The 20,979-nt window shown below is 39.0% G+C and overlaps 2 protein-coding genes across 20 annotated transcripts in view; both read left to right on the top strand.

Annotated features, from left to right (window-relative positions):
- Nucleotides 1-7,643, top strand: part of TIA1 (TIA1 cytotoxic granule associated RNA binding protein) — a 33,017-nt gene extending 25,374 nt beyond the window's left edge. For 11 of the 17 annotated variants that reach the window (XM_006930164.5, XM_011281107.4, XM_011281109.4 and 8 more), the window contains 6 exons: nucleotides 1,072-1,180; nucleotides 1,577-1,672; nucleotides 1,789-1,873; nucleotides 2,243-2,366; nucleotides 3,528-3,673; nucleotides 4,960-7,643. In XM_006930164.5, the coding sequence (XP_006930226.1) occupies nucleotides 1,072-1,180; nucleotides 1,577-1,672; nucleotides 1,789-1,873; nucleotides 2,243-2,366; nucleotides 3,528-3,673; nucleotides 4,960-5,086 (687 nt within the window). In that variant the 3' untranslated portion in view covers nucleotides 5,087-7,643. Of the gene's footprint in view, nucleotides 1-1,071; nucleotides 1,313-1,576; nucleotides 1,673-1,788; nucleotides 1,874-2,242; nucleotides 2,367-3,527; nucleotides 3,674-4,959 lie in introns of those variants that run through there. The other 6 variants (XM_011281108.4, XM_023251734.2, XM_006930168.5 and 3 more) reach the window with 3 other exon arrangements.
- An 11,086-nt stretch (nucleotides 7,644-18,729) lies between these two features.
- The window catches only part of CA3H2orf42 (chromosome A3 C2orf42 homolog), a 33,587-nt gene continuing 31,337 nt past the window's right edge, over nucleotides 18,730-20,979 (top strand). The window contains exon 1 of one of the 3 annotated variants that reach the window (XM_003984093.5): nucleotides 18,730-18,843. The gene's annotated coding sequence lies outside the window, so the exon portion shown is untranslated. Of the gene's footprint in view, nucleotides 18,844-18,914; nucleotides 19,003-20,979 lie in introns of those variants that run through there. The other 2 variants (XM_045054338.1, XM_045054339.1) reach the window with 2 other exon arrangements.

The following is a 20,979-nucleotide window of genomic DNA, read 5'->3' as shown; positions in this document are numbered from 1 at the left end:
CTTTGATTCCTCCCCTTTTACTTACTGTGCATCACCACAATTCTGTTGAGTCTTCCTGTAGATATATGCACTGCTACTGCACTAATCCTAGTCACCAGCTTTTTTTTTTGCTGTAGGTATTGAGTTAATTTCAGAGTGTCTTTTTTCCTATTACTACCCATATCTGTAAACCATTCTCTTCCTAGTGCTAAGAATGGCCTTGTTAAAACATGAATCAGATCATGACAGTCTCCTACTTAAAATCTTTTAATATTTTCCTCTGGTACCTGTTTTTCCTCACTAGATTCCACTAAAACTAGTTGCCTTTAACATACCTTTTTATTCCAAACATACCAAAATGTTTCCTGCTATAACATACTTTGCAGTGCTTTTCCCTCCACCAGGGCTTTCTTCCCTGACGTTTTGACTTGGCTAGCTCCTGTTCCTCTCAATTTCAGTGTAAATGTTATATTTCAGAGAGACCTTCCCTAATCATGCTGTCTAAAGTAGATCCCAAAGCCCATATTCTCTATCCCATCCTTTTGCCTCTGTCATGGCATTTACCACAATTTGTGATAATTTAATTTGTGGCCCCAAAAGAATGTCTGCTCTGAGGCAGCAAAGACCATGTCTGTCTCATTAACCAGCGAATCCCTAGCACTTAATCTGATGCCTACCTAGAACATGGTAGATGTTCAGTGTTTACTTGTTAGATGAATGAGAAATGAAATACTGTCATTAACAAGCTTGTTGGATTGTGTAAAGTGAGATTTTCATCCACAGTCTGAGTTATTAAATGAACTTTATAAGGGGCTTTGAACTTTTTTAGGGAATTAACATTCCCAGAGTCTGATATCCAAATAAAAGAAAGATAATTTAAAAGCACCATTACATTTTAAGAAACCTATCATATATTGTGTATTTTTAAAATTTACTTATTTAAATGCAAGTTAGTTAACTATTGTGTATTTTATAAATAAAGCATTTTCATTCAGAAAACCATTGTGAAAACAGCTGAATTTTCTCTACTGCTTGTAGTCACTCAACATCAATTAATAGTGGCTTCTTTGTCATTTCTAATGTGCGGAACAGGATGCCGAAAATGCCATTCAGCAGATGGGTGGCCAGTGGCTTGGTGGAAGACAAATCAGAACTAACTGGGCAACCCGAAAGCCTCCAGCTCCAAAGAGTACATATGAGTGTAGGTGTATTGGAGAAGAAAAGGAAATGTGGAATTTTGGAGGAAAATACGCTAGATTTTAAATGTTAGAGCTGTTCCTGGAGACTTATTGCAGAAATAGATGAGAAGCAAATCAAGACTACTGTCCAAAATGTACTTAGTTTTCATTTTTGTGATTTTAAATAATAAATGATATTATTTCTAATGTCAAGTCTCCTATTAAAGAGAGAATATTGAGTAATTTTTTTTTAGATAATCTTGGGCGGGGGGATTAATCCTCAAGCAAATGTAGTATGTATTCTATAAGCATTTTGGTCAGGGTAAAATTTACCACTACAGTAGTGTAGTCAATGTTACTTTTCTCTTTCTGAACATTTCATTTCATGAGTTTAAAATACTAAACTTTTCCCTCCCCAGCAAACACCAAACAGCTGTCGTATGATGAAGTTGTAAATCAGTCTAGTCCAAGCAACTGTACTGTATACTGTGGAGGTGTCACTTCTGGACTGACAGGTATGGGAGGTTTACTTGTGTGGCATCTTGAGGTTAATGTTTTTACTGAAAAGCTTAGTATCTGTATAGGATTTTATATAACTTAGTGTGGTTTGTTTTTGTTTTTTGTCTAATAGAACAACTAATGCGTCAGACTTTTTCACCATTTGGACAAATAATGGAAATTCGAGTCTTTCCAGATAAAGGATATTCATTTGTTCGGTATGGGTGGTTTATTCGAAAAAAAAATTTTCTCCCAAAAAATGTTTGAATATTTAACTTAGTAGTTTTCTTAAAAATTTACCTTGGTTAGAGAAATAGAAATTTCTCTAGCATTTAGCAAGTATTTGCCACTGTTTTTTAATTGGTTCCCTCCCTGTTACCACAAGGCCGATAAAACATTATCTATTAAGAAGTTTCTCCAAAACTATAAGACTTTTGAAAAAAAATATAGCAAAGAAAATAAACAATCGTATTGATTCTTTTGTATGAACTACCTGTTTTATGTCAAGCTCAGTTTGATTTTTAAAAATAGACTTTATTCATAAGTAAACAGTTAATATTGGTGATTCTTAGTATTATTTCCAATAGGTTCAATTCGCATGAAAGTGCAGCACATGCAATCGTTTCTGTTAATGGAACTACCATTGAAGGCCATGTTGTGAAATGCTATTGGGGCAAAGAAACTCTTGACATGATAAATCCTGTGCAACAGGTGAGAGGGTTCTTGACTTTTCACAGTAATTGCTGGGCTAACAATAGGTTATTTTAAAATGAAATTGTTGGAGGGATGCCTGGGGCCGAGTCGGTTAAGCGGCTTACTCTTGATTTTGGCTCAGGTCATGATCTCACAGTTCGTGAGATCAAGCCCGAAGATGGGCTCTGTGCTGCATTCCAGAGCCTCCTTGGGATTTTCTCTCTCCCTCTCTCTGCCCCTCCCCAGCTCATGTACGTGCTCTCACATGCTCGCTCACTCTCTCAAAAAAATTTTTAAAAAATGAAATTGTTGATAGTCCTTGTTTCTAGCTAAAGTGATTACCTGTAAGGGCTCTTGTTACATGTATTATAGTTCTAGAGTGGTAGTTTACCTGGCAGGGTATTCAATTTTTTCTTAACACTTGGTAGATCTATTCACATACTATTTGGAGAACTCACAAGCATGTTTGACTTAGTTGAAACAAAACCTATAAACATATTTAGAGCTTTGGCATTTTCTTCTAGATTTTTGCTGCTTTTGTTTTTCCAGGCAGCTTTAGTGGTTTCAAATGTAATCCCATAAAAATTTCTGTGAGGAAACTGTAAATGGAGCACCAAGACAAGAGTAGGAAAATCCTAAACTATGTACATTTCTTAGGTAAACAATATAGGAATAAGTAATTTTTAAATCTTCCCTATCTAGTTTACAAAACATTTAAACATTATACTGGGTGTTTAATATTTATTACTAGGGCCTTCCCTGCTACCTTACAGAATGTGCCATTCAGAGCATCATGTAGAGTTACAGCACTATAACTTCACTTCTTTTTTCTTTTTTAGCATTCATTTTATAAGCTTTTGTTTATCCTTTATTTTTTTTCTTTTTAAATGTTTTTGAGAGAGCGGGCACGTGCGTTCGAGTTGGGGGAGGGACAGAGAGCGGGAGACAAGATCTTAAGCGGGCTAACCCCTTAGAGCCCAATGTGGGGCTCGAATTCACAAGATCATGATCTGAACCAATGTTGGAAGGTTAACCGATTGAGTCACCCAGGTGCCCATCCTTTCATTTTAATTGTAATGATGGCCCTATGTATAATGGCTATATATTTGTGGTATATTAGGACTGTATGTGTACATACAACTTCAAATAATACTAAATTACCTGTTAAAATTTTAATAGCAGAATCAGATTGGATATCCACAAGCTTATGGCCAGTGGGGCCAGTGGTATGGAAATGCACAACAAATTGGCCAGTATATGCCTAATGGTTGGCAAGTACCTGCATATGGAATGTATGGCCAGGCATGGAATCAACAGGGATTTAAGTAAGCATACCTGCTCTTTTCCTTTATTATTAGCCTTTGAAAAAGTCAAGAACTTAGGAAAAGATTTTAAGTAATGAGTAAGTAATGTGGTCCTCAGTCTAAAGCAAGGACTTAGTTTAGAGTGGTTTTTAATTTATAGTTTTAAGTGTATTTCTTTAAAAATTTGTCTGGAAATGTGCTGCCTTGAGGTATAACCAGTGTTACAAGATTTTTGGTAATGCTTGATAATGAATCAACTAATATTTAAGAAAATGAGAGCTTAATATTTACTAAGCTTTTTATGTGACTAAAGATCATTTAGCCATTCTTGGATACAGTTATTTTGATGCTAGTTGTTTTATTCATTATGCCTTTATTTTTCTGTGCAAAAGGATTTATGCACACATTGTTATATGGATGCCTCTTTATACACCCTGAATTATTAAATTTTATTTAAATTTTTGAAACACTGAAAATTAAAATAGTTCTTAGTTTCTATGGGGTGCCTGGCTGGCTCAGCCATTAGAACATGTGACTCGATCTCAGGGTTGTAAATTCACACCCATGTTGTGTGTAGAGATTACTTAAAAACAAAATCTTCTAAAAAGGAAAAATAAAAAAAGAGTCTTGTGTTTGTAATGTTGAAAAAAATTGAGTTTACATATGCTAATAATTGTTTTAATTTCTTCTTTGAATAATAAAAATGCTAGTCCTTATTGTACCAAATGATTGTTTCTTTCAAGTAGTTGTTTGTTCAGTGTATGTCCAACCCAGGTGGACAGTTTTCCTTTTTGAGATTAGAAATGAATTTTTTCTGAATTCAAAGGGGATAAATGTTTACAGGTAAAGGGTATTTTTTTTTTTGTAGCTGTATTAAACTAACAAAATTAAACTGCATAAATTAAACCTGTGACGATGCTTGGTTTTTTTTGGCTTTTTTCTTTATTTCATTTTGAGGGCGATTGGGAGTGAGCAGGGGAGGGGCAGAGAGACCGGGAAAGACAGAGGATCCAAAGTGGGCTCCGCGCTGATAGCAGAGAGCCCATTTCGGGGCTGGAACTCACAAACTGTGAAATCATAACCTGAGCTAAAGTCAGACACTTAGCTGACTGAGCCACCCAGCACCCCAGGATGCTTGTTTTTAGGAAAAATAGCTTTTGCCTTTGCTTTCTCTGGCATAACCATTACTCTTATATTTGGGCTTAAGGGAAAGTGTATTTTCTTTGTATATGTTACTTCTTCTTGGCATTACATTTTATTTTAATCAGTGGATTTCCCCTCTTTGCTCCTTTCGTGTTTTCTACCAGTCAGACACAGTCTTCGGCACCATGGATGGGACCCAATTACGGAGTGCAGCCACCTCCAGGACAGAATGGCAGCATGTTGCCTAATCAGCCTGCAGGGTATCGAGTGGCAGGGTATGAAACCCAGTAAAAAAGGACTCCATAATCTAAAGCCAGTGGCTTGAGGCTACAGGGAGTGTAGTAAAGCCGTTGTTTACTTAAAAGATTTATCAAATCAGTCAGTGCAAATGTCAGATACAATGTATTTATTTAAAAGATTCATTTTTTTAATCATGAAATTACTTATCATCCACATTGTTTTAAAAAGAAACAAGATGCTGGATGTCTGCCAATTTTTGCCTTCATTACCTTTTTTGATAAAGTTTCTCAGATCCTTGTTTCAAATACAAATGCAGGGATTGCTGCCACTTTTTTAAAATTAAGAGGCAGAAAATTGCACAATGTTGAACTTTTTTCCACTAAAGTAGTGTGCAGTTCTAGTTTGCATTCCTGATATGATTTAAAACATGTAATATAAAGATGTTAAAAAAAAATGAAGAACCAAAACTGTGCAGAGTCTAGAAGTTCTTTGTAATCTTCAGCTTGTGCACAATTCTGTTTTAGGGGTTTTTGTTTTGTTTTTTGTTTTTAAGGCATTGTTTGAACTCTCCCATCTCCACTGTTTTCCCTTGGGGTTTTTTAAATATAAATTATTAGTTTACATCATTTTTGTAACTACATTTTTCACAAATTTGTCTTGCCTTATTAAATTTCTGTAAAATATACTTCAATGGAAAAAATGATCACTTAGTTTGAAAACTTTTCTCAGATGGATTGATAATTGCATTCATTTTGTGTTTTATATGAGAAGGTGCCTCAAGAATTCCCTCTTGGATTTGTTTAAAAGGATTTTTATCTTCTGTGATATACTTTGCTGTGTACCAGGAAATATAAAAACAAAAACTTGCTACTAAAGAAAATCTCTGAAATGTGATAAGTTCTTATGAGCCCGTGTTAATTCCATGTGTCAACTTCTACATTTACATGTACTGTTTCATTCTGTAAAATGTTTTAGCAGTTTAATATTTTGCACAATTAGCAAGCTTTGTAGGTCATTTCCTTCTTAAAGGCATCCTGCAGAGTTGACAGGAGACTTATAAGGTTCTAAGTTGTTTGCATGTGAATATCAAATACACACTTTGGTAGTCTTTGAATACAAAGTCATCTGCTCTTGTTTTTCAAGAATTTTGAGACACAAAGTTGTATGTAAAGGAAGATATTAATTTGCCATTTTCTAGTTATATTTACTCAAAAAGAGTGAATCAACTTAATTTGTACAAATGATAGCTGTGAAACTGTAGAATATCAGGCTTGGGGTTCGTTTTGAACTTCAAAATTAGCCTGAAGGACCAGCCGGGCAAAGTGTTTTTTAAATGTTCAGAGGCCAAAAGATAAACAAACAAACAAAAAAAAACCTTAAAATCCTACCTCCTTAAACAGCCTTCAAAGAGGAGAATCCTCAGTGCAATCATTATTTTGATTCTTTTGGTACCTGTTTTCCTGGAGTTCCCAATTTTATTATTTTGGGGTGGCTCCGAGCATTAAGAGGTTTAATCTTTGATGGCATTATTCTAGTTTTGAAATTTCTAGTACATTTCAGAGTGTCGTCAAAGAGTTGTGGGAGATTTTGTTTTGTTTTCAGTGAAAGTCACAAACTTCATTCTTCCTTGACTCACAAAGGGGAAGAGTCCCCAGTATACATATTTGGATGGTTCCGTTGTTTTTAAGACCTTCAGAGAGCTCCTAGTATTTAGCAACAGATAAAAGCCTGTGAAATCTTGGTTTCCTGAACTGTCTTTTCCAGGTAGGAGCAAATTAAAGGTGGTCTCTAAAGCCAATACTCATGTAAACCAGAGCCCAGGAAAGACAACTCATAAGTGTATAATTCTCTGGAGCTCAATTCTATGCAGTTGTACTGATGTTTCATTAAGTCACTGTGTATTTTTAAGTGTTGATACATTAAAAGTTGCTTTATGGAAGATGAGTAAATTTTTTAAATACTTGGGAATTTTATTTCCTTGTTAAATTTTACAGATCAGGGCATGCAACCAGAAGCAGCTTAAATGAAATACTCAAAAAAATAAAATAAATTATCAGGAAACTATTTTTAGATTCTTCTGGCTTATGTTTCTATTTTAGGACCCTCGTTATTTTTCTTACTCAAAAATACTTTATTTCCTGTACACCTGTGGACTGCAGGGTAAATTATTTGGGCATAAGTAATTTAAACAAAAGTATAATTTTTCTTTCATTTTGACTATCTTAATACTTTTTACTAGTCAGTATATTTTCTTATTGCACAAGTCTTAAAGTGTACATTGACTACTTTTTGAGAAGAAAGTATTTCTCAAAAAGTTACTACTGAACAAATTGACATTTCAAGAACATTGCTAACTTTGGTTTAAATCTTACTCCTAGTGTTAAATCATTTAAAGATTTTTTAGCCTAAAAATCATACTGGTATTAGTATCAGGTAAGGAAATTAACGTTTTAAAAATGGCGTCATTGTCTGCAATATTCATTCAGATTACTATAAAATACATCTGGTACTGTAAAGAACCTGAAGTGATACACATTTAATGGGTCATTAATCCAGTATTCTTTGCCCTGACTGTTTGGATATTAAAGTTCCTTTATGTTTTCTATAACCTGTGGGATCTTCTTGCAGTGATTATTGTGTGTGAAAGATTTTTTTGGTCTAGTGGTATTGTTATATTCACTCAGGTTTTTTTTTTTTTTTAATCTTATTCCAGAAACCATGATTTTCATTGGGTTACTATTTAATACCACAAAGAATTGGCATTACATAGATTTAACTCATTATGAAACCAGGATCTCATTTTCCTTGTTGATGTTATCTCCCTGTTGAAAATGAGTTCTACATTCCAGTTTTATTCTCCTGTTCTGTCCCTGTGCTTGGCTTGTCTTCCTTTTGTATGTGTTAGAGTTCAGTTGACATTTGAGAAGGCAGTTGGCAGGGACTAGATCACATATACAAAGAAAGTTACGTTCGCTATGTGCTGTGGAGTGCTCTTTAGGTTACAGTTACATTGGAAGAGTAAAGGGAGTTTGTAGGAATTAAAAAGCAACCCCTCGCTGGCTCAGTTGGTAGAACATGTGACACTTGATCTCAGGGTCATGAGTTCAAGCCCCATGTTGGGTATGGAAATTACTTAAAAAAAAAAAAAAACAACTCTTTTGAATGGAAGAGCAATGATTTCTAAAAATAAAATCACTTTTTTGTAAGGGTTATTCCATTTTTTCCAATCACTGCATTTTTACTTTTGGGTTTAGAACTGGAAGAACTGATCTCCAAAACAACACATTTTAATTTAATAGCCTTAATAAAATGTATATAAATGTGTCTCAGTTGAATAGGATTTTATATTATGGTCTCCAACGTTGGAAGAAGGAAAAAGTTTTAGACATCTGACTCAGGATTACTAGGCTAGGAATAGGGATTAAATACTATTTTACTAATACTGGGTAAATGAGATTCAAAGCTGCTTATCCTTTTTCAGTTCTAAAGTACCAACAGCCATGGTTATATATACCATGCAGGATTTGGAGGATCTTTATATGGAAAAAATAACTCTTGAAAGAAAAGACAGATGCTAACATTTGAAGGTCCCTACCAAAAAGCCAACTGGCTACCAATCCCTTTACAGTGGAGAATGCCAATCAGTAAGCCCTGCCTATGTACACAAGTCTTCCAAACAGATGTTTAGTGCTTCACTTTTTTTTTTTTTAAGTTTATTAAGCAATCTGTACACCCAACGTGGGGCTTGAACTCATGACCCCAAGATCAAGAGTCACATGCTCTTAGGGGCGACTGGGTGGCGCAGTCGGTTAAGCGTCCGACTTCAGCCAGGTCACGATCTCGCGGTCCGTGAGTTCGAGCCCCGCGTCGGGCTCTGGGCTGATGGCTCAGAGCCTGGAGCCTGTTTCCGATTCTGTGTCTCCCTCTCTCTCTGCCCGTCCCCCGTTCATGCTCTGTCTCTCTCTGTCCCAAAAATAAACGTTGAAAAAAAAAATTTTTTTTTTTAAAAAGTCACATGCTCTTCTAACTGAGCCAGCGCTCATACTTTTTTTTTAATACATTTATTTTGAGGGAGAAGAAGTGAGAGAATCTCAAGAGAATCTCCATGTTCCCAGCGTAGAGCCTGACAAAGGGCCCGAGCCCATGACTGGGAGATCATGACCTGAACTGAAACTGAGAATTGGACACTAAACAAACTAAGCCACCCAGGTGCCCCCCACAATGCTTCACTTTTAAATAAAGACTGCTAAAGATCACCAGAAATTGAGGAAAAACTTTTTGAAAGATCTAAACAAAAAGCAATTGTTAGGAATGTGAAAAACTTCAAAGTGTAATAACCTCAGATAAAAGAGGATACTCTAAGAAATTGGAAGAGATACTTAGTAAAATGTCAGAAATTAAAATAATACATTTAGTGAGAATATTAAAAAACTAGGAAATGTTCTAGAACAGCAATCAAAAGTGGAGGGGGAAAAATAAATAGGGATAAATTCAGGAAGTTTAAATACAACCAATAGGTGTTCTAAGGAAGAGAACTGAGAAAATAAGGCAGTGGTTGAAATTTACTAGAAAATAAAATTTCCTTGATAAAGTGATGAGTCTCAGGATTGAAAAAAGGCTATTATTAAATTAGCACAATAAATATTAAAGACCCGTTAGAAAGCATACCACCATGAAATTTTAGGACATGAGACATAAAGAGAATAAAGTTTACCATAGATCAAAAGAATCGAGAATAGTAACAGCAACATTGGAAACTAGGGATCCGTGGGGTAGTGTCTTCAAAAGTTCTGTATCCAGTGATATTTTATACACACGTGCTGTCATGGGTGACCATAGAATAGACATTTTTGACCTGCAACTTCTCAAAAGATTTTCTTCCTGAATTCACTGGTTCTCAGTTACTAGATAAATTCCATTAAAATGAGAGCAAATAAAAAAATACATGTCTAGGAATGGGATCCAGTATGGGAATCCTGGATAGCAGCTGTGAAGCAACTTGGCAGCCAGTCCAGATTAATGGTGAGAGGGCTCAACTTGATTATCTGATAGATCGGGCAACGTAGATAATCCAGAGTGAGCCATTGGTGGAGGATGTGAGAAGACTTTAATGTTGGAAGAAAATCCTACCAGAAAGGAAATATTCCCTTTCTGGGCCAAATACATGTACCAAGATGTTTTGAAAGTTTTCCTAACTTACATTCATAAATAATTGTACTACTCCACTGCTTAGGATATTGTATATTGGATCTCCTCTGCTTGTCATCTGTTTACATCATTTGTTCTTAATTGTTTTTATCTTTTTGTTTGCTTTTCTCATTTCTAATCTCTGTTCCTTGAACATGCTTCCTGTGCTATCCAGACTCACTTGTGCTCCTTTTAATTTAGTCTTCGTTTCTGAAATGGTTTTGTCATGTTTTGTGTCCTAGGTTAATACCAATTTCTGTTTTACCTCAGGGATGTAACTTCCCTGAATAATTATTCTTTTTTTTTTAATTCCAGTATAGTTAGCATACAGTGATAGTAGTTTCAGATGTACAGTAGTGATTCAACAGTTCTATGCATTACTAGTGCTCATCAAGATAGGTGTACTCTTCTATTTTTTTTTTAATATTGTATTTGAGAGAGAGAGTACGCGAGCAGGGGATCCGAAGCAGGCTCTGTGCTGACTGCAGTGGGCCCATTGTGGAGCTGGAACTCACAAACCAAACTGAAATCGTGACCTGAACTGAAGTCAGACGCTCACCCAAGTGCTCCAAGATGAAGTGTACTCTTAATCCCCTTCACCTATTTAACCCATCATCTCCTCCCACCCCATCCGACTCCCCTCCAGTAGCTCTCAATTTGTTCTCCATAGTTAAGAGTCTGACTTTTTTTGGTTTCACTTTTTCTTTGTTTATTTTTTTCTCAAATTCCACATGTAAGTCAAGTCATTTGTCTTTCATTTCACTTAGCATTATACTCTCTAGATCTGTCCATGTTGTTGCAAGTGGCAATACATTTTTTTTTTATGGCTGAGTTATGTACACACACTACATCTTTATCCATTTGGCTGTCGGTGGGCACTTGGGCTGCTGCCATAATTTGGCTATTAGTGCTGCGATAAACATAGTGTACATATTTCTTTGAATTAATGTTTTTGTATTCTTTGGGTAAATTCCGAATAGTAGAATTACTGGATCATATGGTATTCTATTTTCAGTTTTTTAGGAATTTCCATTCTGTTTTCTACAGTGGCTGTACCAGTTTGCATTCCCACCAACAGTGCACAAGGATTCCTTTTTCTCCACATCCTCACCAACACATTCTGTTTCTTGTGTTTTTTTATCTTAGCCATCCTGAAAGGTGTCAAGTATTCTAGTATTTCTTAGCTGCATTTGCTTTGTTTTTTAAATTCACATTAGAATGTTGTATTGGCAGCTGCTTTGTGGGAACATTTTTCTTGTGTGTTTACTCCAGGGAAACTCTAAGCTTGGCTACTCTTATTTTTAGAGTGTCTGCACAAGGGCTGTGTTTATTCCTTTCTATTTATTTGTATTTGAAACCTTTGGATTTTCATAGACAAAGTACCAGCAGGAGAATAAAAGAGAGGGACCCCATTTAGGTTTCTCACTTCCTCCTTAGGCTACAATAAATTGTCTCTCTTGGGATGTGACCTTGCTCAGGACTTCTGTGCAGGCTCTCAGCTCCCTGAGTTCCTTCATCTGCTACATTAAGGAACCTAATTCCTGCCTTTCAAAGAGCTCCCGTAACTTGCTTTCTAAAAGACCTCTGGAACCCCGGGTACTTCACGTATCTCTCAGCACTCCCACATTTGTCCAGTCCTCACAGCAGACTCCATGCAGGGTGTGGCTCTTCTCAGAGTGAATATTTGCTGGCAATTTCTGAGATGTGCCACCAGCCCACTTCTCACCCCATTCTTCCCGACTGTTCTCTGTTGACCTCCCATCCGGTACCACTCAATGTGGAATTTGTAAGTTTCTCTGCCTCCTTAGTTTCACTTAAGATATTGTTTGTGGGTCTGTGGTCATATGTTTTCCTTGTTGGTCTATGTTCTACAAGGAGTGGAAAGATCTAGATCCAGGCTGCTAACATGTTTCTACAGAATCAGAAGCCCAAAAGAATCTTTTAAACAAGTAAATCTGATTGTGACACACACGTCATTCCCCTTGGAAATTTGCTTCAAAATCTTTAATATGGTTTGCATTGCCATTTGTGTGATTTGTGCTTTCCATCTTGACAGCAGGCTATTCACTGTCCCGTAAGCCCTTCTGTTCCACACTCATCTTTAACACTTTATGTCAGGAGACAGAAACCAACACTAAAAATTTGAAAAGGAAATTGAATAGTAATAGCAAGAGTGGTTAACTACTAAATGGGGTAAAACAAGGACTTTGTTAAAGGGATCCAGGAGTCACAGGTGAAAAAAGCTACTACTGATAAACAGAGTGGACAATGAAAGAACTAGGGTTTTAGGAGAGCCCTGACATTCTGACCTCTTCAGAGAAGACTTGGTTCCCACAGGAATGTGCAGCCTGGTGAAGAAACCTGCCAGAGGCCATGGGCCATAGCTGGTCTATAGAAATCATCTGTTGCCGGAGAGCATGAACCAGCTAGAGCTGGTCTGTAGCAATAGTCCACCAGGTGGGAAAACAGTCAAGGTTGCCAGATGTAGCAAAAAAACCACAATCCCAAATAATGCATGTAGCATACTAAAAACATTTTTGTTTAACTGAAATTCAAATTTAACTGGGCATTCTGTATGTTATCTGTCACTCCTAGAAACATCTGTAAGCTGGTACAGCCAAAACTCCCGTGGAAGGCAGCTGCAGGCAGGGGAGAGAGTGGTCTGAGGGTGGGATCTCAGATCCCAAAGACCACTGAGGAGCATCACTGGGTCTTCCATACACTGACCCACTGGCTCCCACACTGAAAAAGAGAAGAGAATCGGCACCCATAAGGGAAGTGCTTTCCCAACACCATTGCCTCACATTATTCCCCCAGTGCCCTCTACTGACTAACCCTAACATTGAGCCAACTGGCTCAATGATGGAGAGGAGACATGTTGGACAAAACAAAGAAGTGGATTGGGGACTGAGAGACTCCTATTATAGGGTCTTGCCACCTAAATGCCTTTTGCCTGCTGTATCCTCAGGTCTCCACTTAAATGTCACTTCATTTAGGGGCGACTGGGTGGCTCAGTCAGTTAAGGTTCCAACTTTGGCTCAGGTCATGATCTCCTGTTTCGGTTCATGGGTTCAAGCCCTGAGTCAGGCTCTGAGCTCTAAGCTCGGAGCCTGGAGCCTGCTTCAGATTCTGTGTCTCCCTCTCTCTGCCCCTCCCCTGCTCACGATCTCTCTCTCTTTCTCTCCCTGTCAAAAAAAAAAAAAAAAAAAATTTAATGTCACTTCCTTTAAAAGGCATTCCTTTACCCACAATCTAAGTCATAAGTCAATAGCTTCTCATACCATCTTATAAAGCTTTTCCTTTATAGCATTGTCACAATTTTTAGTTGACCCTTGAACAATGCAAAGGTTAGGAACACCCTGCTCAGTCGACAATCTGTGTATAACCTTTGACTTCCCCCAAACCTACTGTTGACTGGAAGACTTGTCAATAATATAGTCAATCAACACATAATTTGTAAGTTATAAGTATATACTGTTTTCTTACAGTAAAGTAAGCTAGAGAAAAGTTATTAAGAAAATAGACAAACTAAGGGTTGCTGGAGGGGAGGTGGGTAGGGAATGAGATAAATGGGTGATGGGTACTAAGGAAGGCCCTTGTTGGGATGAGCACTGGGTGTTAGATGTAAGAGATGAAACACTAAATTCTCCTGAAACCACTATTAATGCTATATGTCTAACTTGGGTTTAAATAAAATTTTTTTTAAATCAAAATATATTTATAGTACTGTACTGTATTGGAAAAAGTCTATAAGAGGACCCACACAGTTTAAACCCATGATCGAGGGCCAACTGGTATATTTATTTGTATGATTATATCTTTAAAACTTACGTTCTTAAAAAAACAAAACAAAACACGTTTTTCACTAAACCCAAAGCTGGTGACTATTTTCTATAATACCATATATGGCCAGTACCTGGCAAATAATACATTTTCAATACATGTTTACTGAACTTAATAAATCAATCAAATTGTTATCTTGTACAATCTGCTTTTGACCAGATGGCTTTTCTGCCATGTGCTGATAGTACTGCCAGCTAGAGTACTAAGTGTGAGGTGATAAGAGCTAAAACTAAAAGACCAAATCAAGGCCAATTCTTTATGCTATGCCAAGTGAGATGGACTTTTTATTGTAAAGGTCCCAGGGAGCCATTGATCTAGTTTGTGTTTAGCTAAGATGTCTCCCAGGCTCCTGGCTTGAGCAATCAGATGGATGGTGGGGCTAGTTACTGGGGTTGTAAAAGGAAAAGGAGAAGTTTGTGAGGGCAGGTAAGGATAGAAGCTACTTAGAGGGCAGGAGAGGAAGGCTAATGAGTTCCAGCCTTCAACATGGGCAGCTTGAATGTGTGTGACAAATCACCAGTAGGTAATGGTACAGAATTTAGAAGGGAGATCCAGACTGAATACTCCAGAGATGGGAGTCCTCAGCATTTAGGTGATAGTTTGATCTATGGGATGGAAATCACCCAGACAGATGCTAGAGTTAGCAAATGATGGAGGATAAGCTCAGGTGCTTCAACGTTGTTTTGTTAACGTTATTTTGAGAGCACAAGAGCAAAGGAGGGGCAGAGAGAGAGAGGGAGAGAGAGAAATCCCAAGCAGATTCCTTTTGCTATCAGCACAGAGCCTGACGTGGGGCTCAATCCCATGAACCAAGAGATCATGAGCTGAGCCAAAATCAATAGTTGGATGCTCAACGGACTGAGCCACCCAGGCAGCCCTTGAATTTAAAAGAAACTGATAAAGCCTCTAGAAATTAAAAATACAATAACTGAGGGACAGCTGGGTGGCTCAGTCCATTCAGTGACCAACTCGATTTCAGTTCAGGTCATGATCTCAAAGTTCTGGAATTGAGCTCCACCTCTGGCTCTGTGCTGAGCGCACTTAAGATTCTCTCCCTCTCTCTCTGCCCCTCCCCAGCTCATGCTCTCTCTGTCTCTCTCAAAATAAATAAAATAAACTTAAAAATACAACAGGCAAAATTAAAAATTCAGTGGACTGACTGAATAAAATGAGAAATCTAAAATACATATTTTAAAGGTTTTTTTTCCCTTTTTGGGGGTGACAGAGTGAGCAGTGCACACAAGCAGAGGAGAGAGAGAGAGAGAGAGAGAGAGAGAATCTTAAGCAGACTCCACACCCAGTGTGGAGCCCAATGCAAGGCCCCATGCAGGGCTCCATCTCATGACCGTGAGGTCATGACCTGAGCTGAAATCAAAAGTTGGACACTTAAGTGACACCCAGGCGCCCCTAAAGGTTTTGTTTTTAAGTAATCTCTACCCCAATGTGAGGCTCAAACCCACAACCTCAAGATCAAGAGTCAAATGTTCTACAGACTGAGCCAGGCAGGCACCCCTACCATACATTTAAACTAGACTTCCATAAAATAAAACAACATGAGATACATAATATTTGAAGAGATAATGATTGAGAATTTTCCACAATTGTAGAAAGCTAGGAATTCTCAGATTCAAGAATCACAATGGAGGTGCCTGGGTGGCTCAAGTTGGTTTAAGGGTCCAATTCTTGGTATCAGCTCAGGTCATGATCAGGTTCATGGAATTGAGCCCCACATTGGGTTTTGTGCTAAAAGTGTGGAGCCTGCTTCGGATTCTCTCTCTTCCTCTCTCTCTGCCTGTCTCTTTCCCTCCTTCTCCCTCCCTCCCTCTCTCTCAAAATAAATAAAATAAACTTTAAGAAAAAATATACCTCGAGGCTGAAAAAAATGATGTTCAGAGAATAGAGAAGGAAGGCCTCATTGTGTCCTCATTTTGTCTCATTGTGTCAAACCATAATGAGAATATTATGCAATCTGAGAATCCTATTTATAAGAAGGCTCAGAAGGGACTTCCAGGATGGTAATGCTTCTTCAAAGGCCCTTCTTTGGTTCTTCTTCTTAGAAGAACCCTGAGTATATGGCTTGGAAGGAAGAAACCTCTTCTAGAATAGGGTTGCTTAGGGGTTCCCTGCTGGCTCAGTTGGTATCTCATGCAATTCTTGATCATGGGGTCATGAGATCAAGCACCACTTTGGGTGTGGAGCCTACTTAAAAAACTACTTAAAAATAGAATGGGGTTGCTTGATAGCTTCCTTCCTGACTGGAACATACAACATATCTAAACTGAAAACCCACAAATCTCTTAGGACACATTTGGGCAATTCCATTGAAAACATTGTAACCACTCTCTCTAAAACAGAGTGTAGGAGGTCTGATGCTACTGACTCCATCTTTGGCCCCACCACCTATCCATGTACCTGTGATGACCTCCCCTGGGGCCGTTTCAGGCCCCTTAGAGGTTGATGTATGCCATGACCAGAATGTGGGGAGGTTTGCTCTTGCTTTCCCTAAATTTGTTTAGATAACTAGTAGAGATAACAGTTTCCCTCCACCTACCTCCTTGATGCACAGATGGCACCATGAGGTCTGTTAAAGGTTAGCTATCAATGAATTGTATGCAGACCCTTTGACCTCACCTCAGTGCCCTCCTGACCATCCCTCCTTTCTATAAAATCTGCAAATTTAGATCTGGACTTTGCAAAGACTAGCTGCACAGCTGCCTGGATCATCACCCTCTGGATCCTCCCTGTCAGTAAGTTACCCTGAATAAAATTCTGTAAACTGTATGGAGTTGCCTGCCTGCTTCATTTTTTGGTTTCAAAGTGCCTTCTCAGTTTGGAGGATACCTTACAGTCCCTTCTCCCTACTTTCTAACACAGGGTCTCTCAACCTTGGCACTAGTGGCTTTTTTTTTTTTTTAACTCTTTTTTTAAAGTCTATTTATTTAGGGCACCTGGGTGGCTCAGTCGGTTAAGCATCTGACTCTGGCTCAGGTCATGATCTCATGGTCTGTGAGTTTGAGCCCCTCGTCAGGCTCTGTGCTGACAGCTCGGAGCCCAGAGCCTGCTTCCCTTTCTGTGTTTCCCTCTCTCTCTGCCCGTCCCCCACTCATGCTCTGTCTCTCCCGGTCTCAAAAACAAACATTTAAAAAAATTTTTTTAATGAAGTCTATTTATTTTGAGAGAGAGAGCAGGGAAGGGGGAAAGGGGGACAGTGGATCCAAAGCAGGCTGTGCACTGACAGCAGAGAGCCCGACGTGGGGCTCAAAGTCATGAACTGTGAGATCATGACATGAACCGAAGTCAGATCCTTAACCGACTGAGCAACCCAGGTGCCCCAGCACTATTGATATCTGGGTCCAGATAATTCTTTGTTGTGAGGGCTCGGCTGTTTTGTGTACCATAAGATTTTTAAAAAGATGTTATTTTCTTTATTATTTCTTTAAATGTTTATTTATTTTGGGGGAGGGGGAGGAGCAGAGAGGGAGAGGATGAGAGAATCCCAAGCAGGCTCCATGCTCATCACAGAGCTTGATTTGGGGCTTGATCCCATGAGCTTGGGATCATGACCTGAGCCAAAATCAAGAGACTTATGTTTAAGTGACTAAGTCACCCAGATGCCCTACAATTTTATTTTTAAGTAATCTCTCTACACCCAACATGGGGCTCAAACCCACAACCCCCAAGATCAAAAGTCATAGGCTCTACTGAGTGAGCTAGTCTGATGCCCCATGGGATCTTAAATAACATCCATGGCATCTATTCACTAGATGCTTGTAGCAATGCTCCCAGAAGAAGAACAACTGCTCTAGAGAATCACTTTGCACGGATACAATCATAAACACAAACTGGGACTGAAACTCTACAGCATTATTAGGTGATCATCCAGATGACCCAGGATATACTGATCATCATTTTAAAAGCTTATAATCAAAACAGAGTCACAAAATTGGAAAAATACTCTGGAAAAGTGTGCCCTAATCCACTTTCCTCCAGTTTGAGAAACAATATAGCAAATTAGAGTCCTGGAAAGAACCATTTATCTTATTAACAGATGAGAAGACTAAGGTTCTTACACAACCTGCCCACCGTGCCACCCCTAGAAGTAACAGAATCAAGGCCCAAAACTTCAGGAAATCTCACACCAGAGTTCTCCAACACACAGGCCTCAGCCTTAACACACTGCACTCAGAAGCTTTCTTCAACAATGAACAAAGATTTACTCTGTGTGATTCCAAGGAACAGAACTAAAACACATAGGAAGCCGATTTCAATTCATTACAAGGGAAAACGTTCTAGTATGTCAGCATGTGAGGAAGGTAGAAAAAGATAACGATATAAACACACAAGTATTAGAAACAGTGAATACTTTGGAACATGACCTCCCTTGACAAAACGATAAATCATAGTAATAATACAGATCATCTTAGGCGATTTTTTAAATCAATTACCAATGAATTCTACCAGAAACAGGGTTCTCTCAGGGTTGAAGCAGTCATGATCAGCCCTAGAACCCTATCGGTGCCTTCTGTCCCAGCAGGGTCGGCCAGAAGCACTCCGGCCCCACTGAGCGCTACAGCCTCCAGGTTAGCTCAGACTCCACCAAGGCAATCCGCCGCAGTTCTTACCCGCCTACAGGAGTCAACTACAACTCCCATCAGACAACGCGAACGGAGTGGGCGGGTATTTACCGCGCGTGGGCGGCCCTGACCAATAACGACTGTCGTTACAGAGAACAGTTTGGACGCGTTTGTAAAAGGCCGCGGCAGGCGAAGAGAGAGGAGGTGAGGGCGGTCATCAGCTTCGGGCCCTGGGGCCGGGGCGGGGGGCGCAGAGCAGGAAAGGGGGCTGTGTTGACAGAAGGCGGGGGCGGCGGTGGGACGAGGGTGTAAAGCCAGGAATACCGGCGGAGAGCGTGTCCAAGGAGCAGGGTGCTTGGCCAGGTGATGCTTATACTTAGGCCCACTTAGGGCCGGAAGTGAGCAGTCGCGCGGGAAGGATGCCGGGAAGCAGGTCCCCGAGTGGTACTTCTTGGGGTGGGCCGGTTCCCGGAAGCGGGGTTCCCAGACTCGTGCCCGCAGGGCTGCTTTGGCCTTCCTCTGCTACTCCGAAGCCGCGCGGGTCTGATGGAAGCTGTCTGGCGCAGGAGTCGGGAGTCCTGGCTACTAGGCATGTCCCTTCCCCTTGTGGTTTGACAAGGAATCCTATCAGTTACAAACTCTCGTTAGATTGTCTGGTTGCTGGCAGTGAGCATTCATCAAATCACTGTCTTTGAGCCAATTTCTTCAACTGTAAGATGGTAAATAGTACCCACTTTACTGGATCGTGGTGAGCAATACCTGAGTAAATGCATGGGAGGGGCTTACGTGTACTCAGTAAAAGTTAGCAAGTTTTTTTATTCATGATAATCATTCGTTCTTTTGAGTTACTGTTGCTTCACAAGCATTAAACAGCATCCCCTAAACTGTACGGCTTTGCAGCTGAACAGTACCTGGATGAAAATGCACCACTTCCAGGAATCGTGGGTGGGTTAGCTCTGCCAGCACCAGTCCCTTTACACCATCTTGCTGAGGAGGCTGTTTTGTGAACTTGACGAAAAGAGACCTCTTTTTTTAGGCAGGATTCAAATACAGGTTCTTTTCTTACCTTTTTTTTTTTTTTTTTTTTTTTATCTTGGGCGGGGGGCGGGGCAGAGGGAGAGGGATAATCCCAAGCAGGCTCTGTAGTTGTCAGTACAGACCCAGGTGCAGGGCTTAAACCCACAAACCATGAGATCATGACCTAAGCCAAAATCAAGAGTCTGTCACTCAACCCACCGGAGCCACCCAGGTGCTTTGTTTGTTTGTTTTTTTGTTTGTTTGTTTTAATTGAGGTAAAATTCATGTGTAACATATGAGTTTCAGATGTACAACATGATTCAAAATTTGTATACACTGTGATGGCCACAATAAGTCTGGTTATCAGTCACCATACAAAGCTACAAAAAAAAATTGTTTTTCCTTGTGATGAGAACTTTTAAGATTTATTCTCTTGGCAGCTTTCAAATATTCAATATAATATTATCTCCTGTAGTCACCATGCAGTACATTCCCATGACTTGCTTATTTTATATCTGGAAGTTTGTACCTTTGACCGCTTTCACCCATTTCTCCTACCCTCTCACCCCCTTCCCCTCTGGCAATCACCAGTCTTTTTTTATATGTATGAGTTTTGTTTTATAGATTCCACATATAAGTGAAGTTACATGGTATTTGTCTTTCTCTGTCTTATTTCAGCATAATACTGTTGAGGTCCACACACATTGTTGCAGATGGCAAGATTTCCCTCTTTTTTATGTCTGAGTAGTATTCCATTTTATACACACACACACACATGCTCACACAAGTCTTTATCCATTCATCCATTGATGGACACTTAGGTTGTTTCCATATCTTGGCTATTATAAATAATACTGCAGTGAACATAGAGCTGCATATATCTTTTCAAATTAGCGTTTTCATTTTCTTTGGCAAATACAGTTTCTTTACAAGTTGTGTTACCTGTTTGTATATGCTTGCAGTATAGAATCTATAATAAGTAATACTAGTTCGTGTTTAAAATTCAAATAGTATAGAACAGTGAAATGTAAGTCTCCCTCCTACTATTTCCCAAGATCTAAGTCACTTCTGGACCATGGACATATTGTGTGTGTGTGTGTGTGTGTGTGTGTGTGTGTGTGTGTGTGTGCATGCACCCTATCTTTTTTTCTCTTTTAAACCAGGAGTATCATATATGAAGTGCCTTTTTTCACTCCACAGTATATCTTGATATTTGTTCCTTACCAGTACATATAGATCTATCTCATTCTTTTTAATCCCTTTATAGTAGCATGTTGTATGCCTGCACAATAATTTTTTAGTCAGCCCTTAAGACTGTTTCCA

This window comes from Felis catus, chromosome A3 (genome assembly GCF_018350175.1).
Source record: "Felis catus isolate Fca126 chromosome A3, F.catus_Fca126_mat1.0, whole genome shotgun sequence".
NCBI classification, from domain to species: Eukaryota; Metazoa; Chordata; class Mammalia; order Carnivora; family Felidae; genus Felis; species Felis catus.
The sequence above is the reverse complement of the archived record's forward strand: the minus strand, read 5'-3'. Positions and strand labels throughout refer to the sequence as shown.